Consider the following 14,536-nt stretch of genomic DNA (forward strand, 5'->3'; position numbering starts at 1 on the left):
AAATTCAGATAAAATCCGGGAAGGCTCTGCGATAAAAGTATGTTTTAAGAAGGGATTTAAAAGAGCTCACTGACTCAGCAGACCTGATCTCCTCGGGCAGATGGTTCCAGAGTGTCGGACCCCTCACTTTTAACACTGTCTCCTCATTACACAACCACTACTTACTCATACACATAAAGCAGTGTGTCAGTCAGGAAATCACTAATGTGGCTTGCTTTTAATTTCATCTTGCAAATGTGCCTGAATTAAATGAAGATGAATATAAAGAATAAAGACGATGCACATAATCAAATAATTACTAACCACTGAGGCACCTGAGGAACATGCACCATGATGAAGTCCAAAAAAATACAGAGCTGCAGTGTTAGGGTTAGCTGAACCTTGAAATAATTCATCTCTGATGTGTTGCAAAGTACAAACAGTTCTAGCATTCTAATGAATGCAACAGAGGTGAAGCTCAAGAGTCAAATAAATTTCTTGCTTTGACAGAGAAGCCTTGTACTATTTTTAAAAGTGAAGAATCGCTGCTAATCAACTTCTGGGTTTGAAAACTGAGGTCAATGCAGAAGTGCAACAAAGTACATGAATGATGGCTCCAGTAGCAAGTCACTACCCCTAACCTACCATATTGAAATCCACAACTATGAAAACATATCACGATGGAGGTATATTTTAATCTTACATGTTCAAGTTATATTAAGACTTAAAGTTAGGGCTGGGTGATATGGCCTTTAAGTCAAATCACAGATTTTTTTCACATCAAGCTGGATTCACAATTTTAATTGATTTCCCCTTTGCTTCCTAAGAGAGGAAAGTAAAAAAGTGGTTCAAATGACAAAGAAATTACTAAAAACAAGTTTCTAGCTCCCGGGCTATTAGCTCACATTTATGGTCATCAGGGAAGTAAGCTGTTTGTAGGCAGACACTTTCCAGAGCTGAATCATCGATCATAAACTGCACCATCAAAGTTGTGTAAGTCTGTATGGTTAGACTGGACCATAGTCTGTTTAAGTGGAATAAAACAACATCCCCTCCCACTCCAACTATCTTTTAACATGTTCAGTTGTACAGATGATTTAGGGCAACTTCAGCAAAATACTCGTGGCTTGGTTACACATACCTGCCATTGATAGTTTTAAGGATGAATAAACCTTGGCTTCATGGTTCCAGCCTTGGAACATCGTATCTTTAGTGATTTGCAGCACAACTGCATCCGTTACAGTGTGACAGACTGCCCTGTGTTTTGAACGATGTGTCCTTGAAAAGTTACTGTATGCTGCCCCAACATGATTGTTGTTGTGATTGTCTTGTGCACCTCATAGTAAGACGTGTTTTCCCAAAATGACTGAATGCCTCTGTTCAAGATATTGATATAAATTGGTCATGCTGCTGCCTTTAGCTGCTACAGCCTTTGTCCTAAACCCCAAATACCTAGTAATCAATAAAATCGATTTATCACCCAGCCCTACTTAAAGACATAAGGGTGGGATTTTCAATGGTTAGGTGTATCAGGATAGCTTTGTAAATCATTCCACTGAACTCGACCTCTTTAGTATCCAGCGTCCTGTCTGAATATGTTCACTTTGACACCAAAACATCATTTCAAGGCTTCAAAAATATTGTTTTTAAGCCAATGTTTGACATTACAGTAGCGGCATCCACCTCTTTAACACAGACTAAGAGGGCTCTAGTATGTAATCCAGTACAATAGTGAGAGTGACATTAATTTAAAATGTTCTTGGTCACCATTGAACTATTTGATTTGAACAGATATACAGGAGAGTTGCAGCTGTTTGCCCTCTCAAGAAAATGAGAGCAACAAAAGGGACACACATATATCTACACTGTATTATTTTAGCATTTGACAGAGATTGTTGGTATTAGATGAGCATCAAAAACGATAACTAATCCTACATTTTTATCTGCAGTGCACAAAGAAATCATCCTTTATTTATGTTACTATCTGCAGTTTGGTTCAGTGTTCAACTGTTCCAATTCAGTGACAACCTATGAGTTACAGAGAAAAATCATTATACTTCTATATTTAGTTTACACTTCCCAACAATTCTGTCACTTGTCACACCTGCATATGTTAACACTTAGAGAAATCAGACTGAGAGAAATGACAGACGCAAACTTGCTCTCCAGATGAAGCCCTCATATTAAATGTTCAAATGTTGCATGTATGATGTGGTGACGCTAAAGGTGGTGCTGTAGATGCAGAGAAGGACAACGACAAATGCAACACATTTGAGGCTGGTTATAAACAAGTTGATTGAATAGAACATGACCCTGTGTGTTTGCCTGACAGGGTAATGTAAGTGTTGCTTTGATGAGTTCATCATGTGACATGGCTGAAGATATGTAGCTGTATAAGAAAGTGTGGCAGTACTCCCTTCATTTAAAAAAAACCCTACATTTCCCATGTCTATAGTTTCTTATGATATTGAGTGTTTTGGTTTAACATGCAACATATGGAGATAAACTGAGATGCAGACTTGGGGAAGAGAGAGTGGGATCAGAGCTTGTGTTTCCGAGCGGTAGAGAGCGACTTAGCAGGTCATTACGGACCACTACTGATGATCATGATGATGTCATATAAATCTCTGTTTGATCATGAAACATAATGTGTCTCTGCAGTCCTGTGGATTATAAGTTCAAAAGTACATACAAGTATAACAAAATTGAATTAATTGATTATTAATTGTGTTGTTTTAATTGAAATGACTTGTGCAGAGATACTAGAAGATACTATAAGAGGCATCACTCTTAATATCAGTCTGTTTCATAACCAGTTAAAAACTTCTCACAAGGGCTTTTATAACATGCCACATTTTATTTTGCCCTTCAAAATAAAATACTCATCTATTATGAAACTAATACAGAAGAACATTGAGTAGCACAACATTACCATGTTTTATATTATTCTAACAATAACGCTATCAGCACCAGACTTGCTTATTAGCCACTATTAATTAAACCACTTTATGTACATTGTCTTTAAATCCCACTTGTACAGTTTCAAACTGTTCCTCCTTTCTTTTTTCTGTATTTAATTAGCTACTTACTTCAAATTTATCTTTCCTACCCCCTATTTGAATGTGCTTATTTTTGTGTTTTTGCAGCTCCACTAAGCAAATTCCCTCTGGTGGGATCAATAAAGGCTTATCTTACCTTAAATAGGTCTTATTTTTTCTCTTTAACAATATCCTGGTGACTCAGTATAATCCAGAGACCTTGGAGGATACAAATGTCTTTGGCAGAATAAAGTCCAAAATAAGACGGATACAAATTAAGATTAAATAGGAGATTGTTTCTACAAAGGCAGTTTTTTTTAAATTGCAATTTCACATTGTTAGCAACACAAATAAACCCCATTACCTTTCATTTTATCAAATTAGAGGCATTGGTCTTTACAGGAAACTTTCTTAAACTTGCTTTATAAAAACAAAACTGTTGCATGACCAGATGATGCAGCAGACAGAATTAAGAAATAACCCTTTAGTTTTTGTGCACTGTCAATTTCCAATTACTGTAACATGGTTGTTAGCATCTTGTTGATCCCTAATAATTATAGCTGACTTATCTATCTTGTTTTATTGGATTTGTTAGTTATTCAAGCATAGCAAGTACCCACTGTCACGCTAATCTGCTCCTACTAATAACTGAATGTTTATGTGTGTTTCTTTATGAACACATACAAAATTTACTTTCACATGTTTGATAAAGTAGAGCTTTCTTTCTGTGCACCTTTTCTTTGTGTGTGTTTGTCTGGGTCTGTGTGGGTCCATGTGTGTATAAGTGTGCGAGTATCTTCACTGCGCTTGAGTGGAATTACCCCGCTTCTTCATTAACACTGAGGCTAAATCATGAGCTGACAGCAGCTGTGGCCGGGGCCAAGAGGACATGAGCACTGATCTGAAGTAGATTAGGGAGGAGACCGTGTGTGTATGAGTGTTTGTGTGCACACACACTGCGCTTCCACCCACCTGCCCTTCCCTCACCCTTACCAGGCCCAATCAATACACCATCGTGGAGCAGAGATGGAGGATCTGGGCTTTATGGAGTCGTTACACTCCCCTGTGTGCGTGTGTGTGTGTGTGTGTGTGTGTGTGCGTGTGTAATGAATGGGCCCCATAAGGCTGTTGATAGGCCGCATGATAACGTAGCAAAGCACGGCCATAACAAAAAAGCAAAGATGAGCTCCACATAGCGGCAGTAGTCAGTTCCTCTTTTATAACATAATTTTGATTACGTTATTGATCCACCTGCAGCAGAACAGACATAATCATAATCCCAAAACAGATCGGAGGCTGGCTGATTGGAGATTAGTTTGTCCCAGAATAACATCAGCGTGCCTGGGAGAGTTAGTGAAGACTTTTTCTTGTAATGAAAACAAAGATAGAGAGCAAGGTTTTCTGGTGTCGAGGAGACAAACTGTGTGTTTTATAGAGGGATAGCAGCATGTTCCAACTTTGATGGAGACCTTGTGTTGTGAGGGATCACAGAGATTAATGATTATTCCCATTTCTTGAAATTTCAACTTAACACATCTCAAAGACAGCGACGCGTTGCCTTGGAACTTCAGCACGTTTGATTGATTTAAATAAGCGCTCAGTGACCATCACAGCTCTGCTGAGAAATTCTATACTGCAAATGAGAAACATTAAAGCATCTTTTTTTCCCTCTTTTTCTCTTTTCATGTAAAATTCAGTTTGTTCTGTTGAGCAGGACTTGTCAAAGAGCTGGCTGAAAGTAGAAGGCAAGGTATTTGGCTCCAGAGGAAAACATAAAAACACAGTTTTTTAAGAGACATTGGTTTTGATGGTTAAAGCTGGGTGATTTTTGAGCTCAGGGCAGCTGTAGCATTTCTGTGAAATACCTTCTCCTGGTTTCTTTCTTTCATTGTGTGCATCATTATCTAGGCATTACATTGCACCTGACAGTTAGTTGGGTATCTACAACCTTATAATGCTGCTTTAGTTACAGGGCAGCTGTGGCTCTGTGGCCATCTCTCTAGTGGAGGATCGGGTTGTTTGATTAGACTGTACAGTCAATGGACGTAGTCCTCCATCACCAGCAGTTGCCATATTGAAATGCTGACTCAACCTTACATCTTTCGATCAAGTATGACACAGAAACATGGAGCTGAGGCGGGCTCTTTAGCCTCTGTGTTAACACCTACAGGGTTCCCACCTGTCAGTCAAGTCAGCCATACCCTTATTTAGGCAAAACTCATAAATTGAATATCTTCAAAACTCACAAGCTACAAAAAAATCCCCCCTAGTACATTCAGTACCGATGGAGAAATTAGCTATTCAAACAAAACCTTTCTTGGATGTGTATGTGGTTTCAGGTGTTTCTGCAGCCAGCCTCAAGCAGATGCTTAATGAACTGCAGTGTTTAGCACTTCGCTATTGGCCTCATATTTTAAGATGGGAGGTTGCTGCTTGGTTTGATCCCAGGTCCTGCTGTCCACATACCAAAGTGTCTTTGGGCAAGACACTTAACCCCAAACTGCCCCTGTTGCACACTTGGTATGACCTTGGTGCCAATTCATGATCTACTGATTGAATGAGTTTCAAGAGAGAACATTGTTTTTACAAAAAGTAATGACACAAACATAAGGACGCATTGACTAAAAGTAAATGTTTAGAGATGTTGTTGATGAAAACTGTCATAGTTAAAAATAACTAAAATATGACTGAAACTGATCAGTATTTTTGCCTGTAGATGCAGACTAAATCTACAACACAAAACAGCTTCCAAAGAAAGCACAAGGATAACCTCTGACTGTTGACTAACCTTCATAGTCTGCTTTAGAAGAATGTCTGGCTCTCTTGTTAAAAGATTTATATAAGCAGTGATGACTCGTTAAAAAAAGTAGAAGTAGACTGATTTTTTTAACATTGGCAAAGAAACATCCTTTGAGTTTGAGTATGCTAGGCATGCTAATGGATAAACTCTGGATGTAACCTAACTCTGACTACTGTATCCAGCAGTTAATGGTCAATGGACTGTATTTATACAGCACTTAGTCCTCTGACCACTCAAAGCGCTTTGTACATGACATCTCAAATTCAACTATTAACACCACATTCATACACTGATGGCAAAGGCCGCTATTTAAAGCATACATCAGTATTAAAGAATCATATTCACACACTGCTGGCACAGCTGAAGGTAATATCAAGTCAGGAAACTAAAAACTCTTTCTTTACACACTTTGAATATGCTTATTTTCTTGGACTTCAAATACACATTTAATGAACACACATATGTATGTTTAGAATAAAAAGTATTGCACTTTAACAACTGCCTCTAACTGTGTCTGTGGTGACAGGCACACAGGACTGTCAATTCATTTCACTCATAACTGCATTTTCTCTGGCTATTTAGAGTTGTTCAAAACTTATGCTTTCTTATATATTCTAACTAGCTCAAAGCTGAGTCGTGAGTCTAATACTGTGCTGACTCTGCGTTAATTATTAACTTAATACACTTCATTAAATATACTTTCAGGATGTGGGTAAAGGAGAAGCATGGATACAACTTTTGCTGTGCATTTTGAACATGTTTAATGTCCATTGCGACCATAGTACAACTGAACACTGAATAAACATGATGCTTTCACTGCACTGTGGTAAACAAAATCTACCCCGTAACCCTTAGTAATCTTAAAGAGGAGTTCACTACTCAAAGTAATACTCTACTATGCTGATACACAGTATACAATTTGATATATCTTTGTTATAAATTTAAATCAAATAATGAAAATGATCTCAACCTGAGACAAATAAGAATCTACAAACTACAACTTCACAAAAATATCATCATACACAAAATACCTGCTTCCTCTTAGCACCATCAAAAATGGTGGATTCAAGAAGCTTAGAGTAGTAAATCCCAGATACAAGCTTACTAACTCTGGTTTCTTCAGCTTTCACTCAGGACCAAAAATCTGCCTTTAGATTTAAATGAAATAATGATTCGATTTTTATCTTGATAATTATCGACATCGGCTGACATTCAAAATATTGTAATAACACCTTTTTCAATATCGCCCAGCTCTTATGTCAAGTATCAAACCAAAATTGCCTTGGTAGCGTGTTGAGGCCAACATCAGAAGAAAAAGCATCAATGACAATTAAAAGTTTTTATTACCAGTGATATACTTTTAGCTTGTCACTGTCTCATCTTCATCCTCATTATTTTTGTTCACAGTTTTTGACTCTGTATCAAACGTGTCAGCACCGATATAATGAGTTGTTTCACTTTGAAGTAGTGATCCAGCTGTCTCTTGTTATTCAGTTTGTAATAGCACAACACTTGAAATAAGAAGTAGAACAGTGTGAAGATAGTTGATAACATGTATGTAATCCTTTGATAATATCTTTGAAATGGGAACTTGCAGTGCTACATTAATATTTCATGACAGTTTTAGTGTCATTTCAATTTTACACCTGTTGTTTTGTATCTTCACACTCAAATCATCCAGAAGTGATGCCAGAAGACAAACTGCTATATCAGCCAATAGATGGCTCTTATTTGAGTGTTTGTACCAGCTGCTCAGAGCGACTGTTTGATATTGTTACACAGAAAATAAAGCCTCCAAACATTGCAACTTTCATTTCCACTTCTATGAAAAAGCACACACACACACACACAAAAAAAAAAGCTGCAGAATTATAGAGGGAGTGACTCACACTCCCCTTATGCATTGAGCCTTCAGGCCAGGCAAAGAGTTAACATCAAACAATAAACAGAAAAACAACAAAATATATTCCACCAATCAGGAAACTTTATAACAGAGTACAGGCAGAGCAAAGGGAGAGAGCATCTGAGGAATAAACAGGAAATCAGATACAGTTGTGCTCATAAGTTCAGATACCCTGGCAGAATTGGTGATTCTTTTGGCCATTTTTCAGAGAATATGAATGATAAGAGAAAAACTTTTTTTCCACTCTAGGTAAGTGGTTGGGTGAAGCCATTTATTGTCAAACAACTGTGTTTACTTCTTTTATATCAAAATGACAACAGAAACTACCCAAGAAATCCTAAATTCTGCCAGGGTATGTAAACTTATGAGCACAACTGTATGATTAATCTTCATCAAAACCAGTTACTGAAGTTGGAAAGTCGCATACTGAAACCAAGCTCTTGACCATGAAATGCCATAAATGTAAATTAAGGCTGAAATGTAACAAATCATAAAGAATGGTTATCATAATAACAAGTTGCAGCTCCATCACTTGACACTAAACTTAAACAGTATTTATGCTCTAACAAAAAGGATCAGCAACAATGTAGAAACCTATTCCACTACGTCTCATTCCCCATATTTCTGCTCTACCCATAAGTTACATAACTCGGCACATGGCCCCTTATGTCCTCCAAATCCCAAGCATGAAGATAGATGGGAATAGATGGGCAGTTTATCACTGGGGTTAACAAGTGGCACCTCCCTTCACCAGTGTTTTGTCAAGTTAGTCCCACAACAGCTTTGGGGGAGGCTTAACAGTTAGCTCAGGCGTTCTGGATCCACCCCCTTTCATGCTGGCTTTCACCTCCCACCACACCAACACACCAAAAAAGAAAAGTGTCGAAACAAAGAAGAGATAATGCAGAGAGATGTTGGAACGAAAAAGGGAAGGTAGAGCCAGGGTGAGAAGCTTGTTGGGCTAGAGCTCACTCCTGCCAGTTTGGGCTGTTTGCTCGACCTCCCCCTGTTCCTCCATGGATGTCAAGAAAGCAGCTGTCAGATATGTCAAGAGAACAAACACTCAACCTATGAATCAAAAGAAATATCAACAGATTTTCAATCTTTAGTTGTTGCCACAGACTGCCCAGGACCGGCTATGTTTTCAGTGTTGTACACTCTGCAGAAGGTATTGGGAATGAAATCAGCGTCATTACTATTGTGTGGTGAAATACTGTACACTAAGTGCTTGACAAAGTGTGTGGTAAGTATTTTGTTGTGTGTCATGTTCAGGAGATTTAAGGGGGCCATTAACCGCATTGACAGCTACATCACTGTTTGTACAGTACACACACACACACACACACACACACACACACACACACACACACACACACACACACACACACACACACACACACACACACACACACAAATACGCAAACACGCACACACACAGGCATATTTTCAAAGCCAGTGGCCTCACAGCATTTAATCTTCTCCATCGCGCCCTCCTTCTCTCTCTATTTGCCTCCTGACATATTTTCTTTTTCGTGTCGTTTCCTTCTCCTCTGCTGCCCTTATTCCCACCAGACCGTCTCTCACTCTCTCTCTCCCCGGGTTTTCTCTCTCTGTCTCTCTCGTCAGTCCTCCTCCGAGCTTGGGTCACCTGTGTTGATTTACTGTCAAATCTTCCAGGATTATCGGTAATCCAACAGCAGTAAAATCTGTTTGCTGACAGCTGTGCTCCCTCTAACAGTGTTACTGTTTCCTGCACACACACTGCCCTATATACCAGAAAAAGCCTGCCTCTCCTTCCTCTCAAGAAAAGAAAAAATAGACAGAAATAACATTAATTTTCTGCCTCAATGAATTCCAATTGACAATATTCTGCTTTTGCTTTTATGTGGCACTTTGTTGTATTTGACTGTAATGTGGGCCTGCTTTCTTCTTCTGTGGATTAGAAGGCTAAGGCAAATATATTGTGGGTAAACTGGTGTAATATTGGGTATATTCTGCCACTATCACACACGCTCCCGTGGGGGGTTTCACGGCACGTTCTTGAAGACTGCTCTTTCTGAACATTCTAGGGAATCACTTGCTCATAATTTAACCATCAGTTCTCATGCTCCGCTCAGTTGGCGGCTGTTCAATCAGACAAAAAAGACCGTCATGGATTTGTGTACAATCTCCTTTTCATCTTGGATAAATTGAAGTTGAAACGGAAAATAATTGAGAGACAAATTGGGCCTCCGCACACCTCAGAAGATATTGGTTTTATTGATCCAGTTGTCCTTGAATCTTTAATATGTTGTATTTCTTTGGTATGATGCTCTGATTTTCCAGTTTGAAATGAAGTATGCTTCATTCACTTGGAAACACAGATTTTTCAACAATCGCTGCTTCTGAAAACAATCTCATGGTCGTGAAAAATACAAATGGACTTGAAGACATGATTACCACCAAGACATGACTATTATCCTCATATTTTAAGGCTTTATATATTTGCTAGTCATATATTAATTCATTTTATGTCTTCTCCAGGTGGTGTACAAAAACAACGATATCCGCTTGGAGCTGTCCCGCCTCGCCCGCATCGTGGACCCCAAGATGAAACTGCAAGGGGATGTAGTCTTCAAGTGCGAGAATGTTCCCACCCTCGACCCAATCAACTTCGAGACCCCGGACTCCTTCCTGGCTTTGCCCAAATGGAACACCAAACGCGTGGGCTCCATCTCCTTCGACTTCCGCACATCTGAACCAAACGGCCTGATACTCTTCACCCAAGGCAAAGCTCAGGACCGGCGGGATGCAAAGGGCCAAAAGAACAACAAGGTGGACTTCTTTGCTGTGGAGCTGCTGGATGGAGGGCTGTTCCTGCTGCTGGACATGGGTTCCGGTACCATCAAGGTTAAGGCCACTCAGGCTAAGGTGAATGACGGGGCCTGGCACCACGTGGACATCCAGAGGGACGGACGCTCAGGTAATGATGGAGAGCGTTAACAACTTAGTTTGCTAATTCTAAAACTGAAACACACTTTTGTAAACTTATTTTCAGTGAAACCTGGCTGTTCTGGGCTGCAGAAGTTAAAAAGTAAACTGTGATCAGCTCAGTGTTTTGGGAATGCGCCGGGGTCTCGTTATGTTGCTGTTTTTCATTCCTCACCCTCGTCTTCGAACACAAGCACAAACACATAATGAAGAAAGGCTTCAATCAGGACTCTGAGCTCCTGGCTCAATTAAAAATCTGTTGCCAGAGGCTTTACGGAATATGAATTTATCGGCAGAGCTGACAGGGCAAATAAAAAACTGCTAGAGTACAGGGTAATGAAAACGGGAGAAAGAGGGGTAACTTCAGTACAATAAATCTTAGAACATGGAGTGCAGAGTTATGACTTTTGGCAGTACTGATCTAGAAACTTTAATGTATCTTAGTTTGAGTTAAGTTTATTCACTTTTATTAGAATATCACAACTAATGGACAGAGTGACAATAACATTTTGTGACATTCATGGTGTTCTGAGGAAGAATCACTTTTCAGCTGACTGCAGTGATCAGCTCATCTCGTAGCTTCATCTGTGTGTTTTTGGATAAATCGTCACAAAATTAGTTACCGATTATTTATTCAAGTCCTCTCTGCAGGAAACGCAGTCACTCTAGTGATCCCCAGACTGCCATCAACAGATAAATTTCAACTTCTCCATAATTTAGTACTTTCACTTAATGTGCAAAATCAATGACTTTCCATTAACCTCAGCTTCACTTTGAGGAGCCAGTGTTGCAAATTACAGCACACTAATGTGAATAACTAAAACATGAAACAGCATACACATCACTGGCATTATAACTCAAAACATAATTTCATCGCCATGAAGAGCTGGAGACACTTGGTTCTGTTTCCTATTATCTGAAATTGAAACGTACTCTCAAAAATGTCATAAACAAATCTTCCTGCAGTTTACTCTTTGATATTAAAAACCTGACCTGGAAGATTTGTATTTTCTAAAGATTCCTTTGGGGGCTTTTTGCAGTCTCAGATGAGACAGGAAATGTGTGGAGGGAGAGGGATATGAGATCCACCAAATCTCGACCGGTAATCAATCCTGCGACCAGCACTTATATGGACTATATTTTCTGTACACGGGGTGCCTGCTGCACCAACTGAGCCAAACCAACACCCCACTGGAAGTAATTTTTGTCAACAATACCAAACAGAAAAAGAAAATGTAGAAGCCACTAGACTAGAGGAAAATAAACAAATAATCAAGAGTATATTTGAGATGTTCTTTTAGATCATATTGAATACTATAAATAACATGATGTAAGACAGAGGACATTTAGCAACCAAAATACAACATCATCTAATTTTGAAGACTTTTATAGGTTGACCAGCTGAACCATTGTGTCTAAGCTCTACCACCTCCACCCACCATTTGCCTGAGCTGTAGCCGGATTAAAGGTCTCAACCATAAGGCTATAAAGCTCTACTTCTTAGATGTAAACAAGTCCACATAACAGATGGCATCTTGCAGAGCAGCATGTTTTGGCTGTCTTGATCTATGACATGGAGATGTAGTTGTGTGTAGGCTGTGTATGGTTAAACTGGCTTACGACCACTCGTCCGGAGCAATAACCGGCACAGCCTTGTGAACTTTAACCTGCAAGGAGGAGGACTAAAGGCTGGTGGTGCTAGCTCTTCTAGTGTTAGCCACAGTTAGCAAACCAATTCAACATTATCCACACAGGCTCCTGTGTTAAGCCATGTTAAGTAAATTGAACTAAATTTTCACTGTTTTCTCAATGTTTTCTTGCCTTTACACAAGCAGGTTAGTCAGAATTCACATTTCCGACTTGAACATTTGTCACTTCAGAACATCCCTGGCCTAGGCAAGGTGTTACATTTTTATGTAAGTCATTGAGCAATCACAGTCTGAACATAGTCTGATCTCACAAAAATGTGCCTGTAATAGTTGACAAAGTGAACTATTGCAAACTTATTGTCCTTACATTTTTAGAGTTTTTTTTAGTTTTGTTTCCAAGGACTTTCACCTTCATGCACTTGTTCTTTGCACTGGCCTCTAAGACCTGGATGCTCAAACTAATGTAATTTTAAATTAAGAAGAAAGATCTTTGATAATTACACTTACAGTAGCTCTAAAATTATGTAGGTATTTCTCTGATCTCAGCTGCACTAGCTGCAAGTATGAAAGTTGTAGCCATGCTGGTGTTTATTTCCAGCGTCACAACCCCAACTTCCTCTTTATATTAATTTCAGCCGTGATTTATTGCCAAGATAAAGCCACACTTCTCTCCAGATAGCTGCAAAGTCCATTTCCCCTCTGCTTCCTCCCATCTGTATGTCTTCTGACCTGAAAACATGGCTGAATACACAGAAAGTATTAGAAGAAGATCATATTAGAGGAAAGGGTTGAAAACTTATGTTGCCTCCAGCTCTAAACCCAACACAATCTCCGCATTAGGTGTGATCCTCCAGAGGACTGGGCTGTGTTAGTCGCTGCTCCAGCCTGTGTTATATATCAGGTTAGAGCAGCCAATTTAGCCGTGTGTCAGAGCGTGCTGCTTTGATTAATCACCGGCGCGGCCCCCAGTGCGATAGCAGAGCTGAAAGTAGGATTTTCACAGGCAAAAAGAGGAATGAGACAGATATATGGATACCAGACTGAGGGATGGTTAACAGCAGGCATAATCACACTTGTGGCTTGAGTGAAATGTTAATAAGAGTTGCAAGTGAATTAAATTCCTTATCCTCAAAGAACTTCAGCCAGAATCTCTCTGTCAGACTTCAAGGTGAATATAACAAGTAAAATATGAGAGCACGTACTATGCCTTTTTGTGTCAAGAGTGATCTTCTCATCTCTTCCCCTCCACTACTTGTCCTCATTTAGGGCTGACAGAGAGCCTCAGGTGGAGGTTAAATAGAGCCAGAAGAGAAAATGGTTGTATTATAAAAACAGAAAAACTTTGACAAAAAAGTTCAACCCCATGAAGAACTCTTTGTAATAAAAGGCAAAATCATTAGTTAGGCAGTTCTTATATATATATATATATATATATATTATTTTCCTGCAGTGGCACTTCAGTGAAAAAAATACTAATTTTTTTTATAAAACCTGACATGTCAATTACCGTTAAATTTGTTGTAGAAGGCGCACTTTTCATACCTTTTCTCATCTGCAAAGTGGGCTGTGTCCTATACACCAGTGATTTGTTGATCATTGATAAGTTTGAGGGTAACAACGCTTATGAATCCTGCAGTGCTCTCAGCAGACATGAATATTACACTCTAACTTCGCAGAGCTGTTAGTGCCAAGTGTTAGTGAATTAGGTGTTATTTGCAATGAGGCTCATTTGAATACAGTGTGCCAGTTTTCTCCAAATTAATGCTAATAGCTCAATTAACTGTATGCAAACAACAGTGGTGAACAAAGACTCTATTTTCTCTGCATGTCTTTTTGGTTCATTTGCACAGGTTTAGCTGGTTTGAAAGCTGTGCTATCCTTTAGTGAATCAGGCCCCGAGTGTCCTGAAAAACGTGCAGTGGTTTCTCTGTGTACTCGCATGCTGCTTATAGAGCTAACTTTTCCTTGGGAACAGCTTTACAAATAGCTAAACTGACTTACGTAGCAAACAAGCTAACCATGGATGGCAGACTAATACATATCACCACACAGCTCTGCTCATGCTGTCGGAACAGTATGATGTAAAATGTTACAGTAGTTTTGAAAACGTGACTTTTCAAACTGCAAAAAAAGAAAATCTTAAAACCAGTAACCGGCCAGTTTCCACGCACAACTGTTTCTCACAACTATCAAAGTA

General features: G+C 39.2%; 1 protein-coding gene across 1 annotated transcript in view; it reads left to right on the plus strand.

Moving 5' to 3' along the window:
• Nucleotides 1–14,536, plus strand: part of LOC117824170 (neurexin-3b) — a 258,052-nt gene that overhangs the window by 12,207 nt on the left and 231,309 nt on the right. The window contains exon 3 of the mRNA XM_034699575.1: nucleotides 10,244–10,682. Within this exon, the coding sequence (XP_034555466.1) occupies nucleotides 10,244–10,682 (439 nt within the window). The remainder of the gene's footprint in view (nucleotides 1–10,243; nucleotides 10,683–14,536) is intronic.

This window comes from Notolabrus celidotus, chromosome 13 (genome assembly GCF_009762535.1).
Source record: "Notolabrus celidotus isolate fNotCel1 chromosome 13, fNotCel1.pri, whole genome shotgun sequence".
NCBI classification, from domain to species: domain Eukaryota; kingdom Metazoa; phylum Chordata; class Actinopteri; order Labriformes; family Labridae; genus Notolabrus; species Notolabrus celidotus.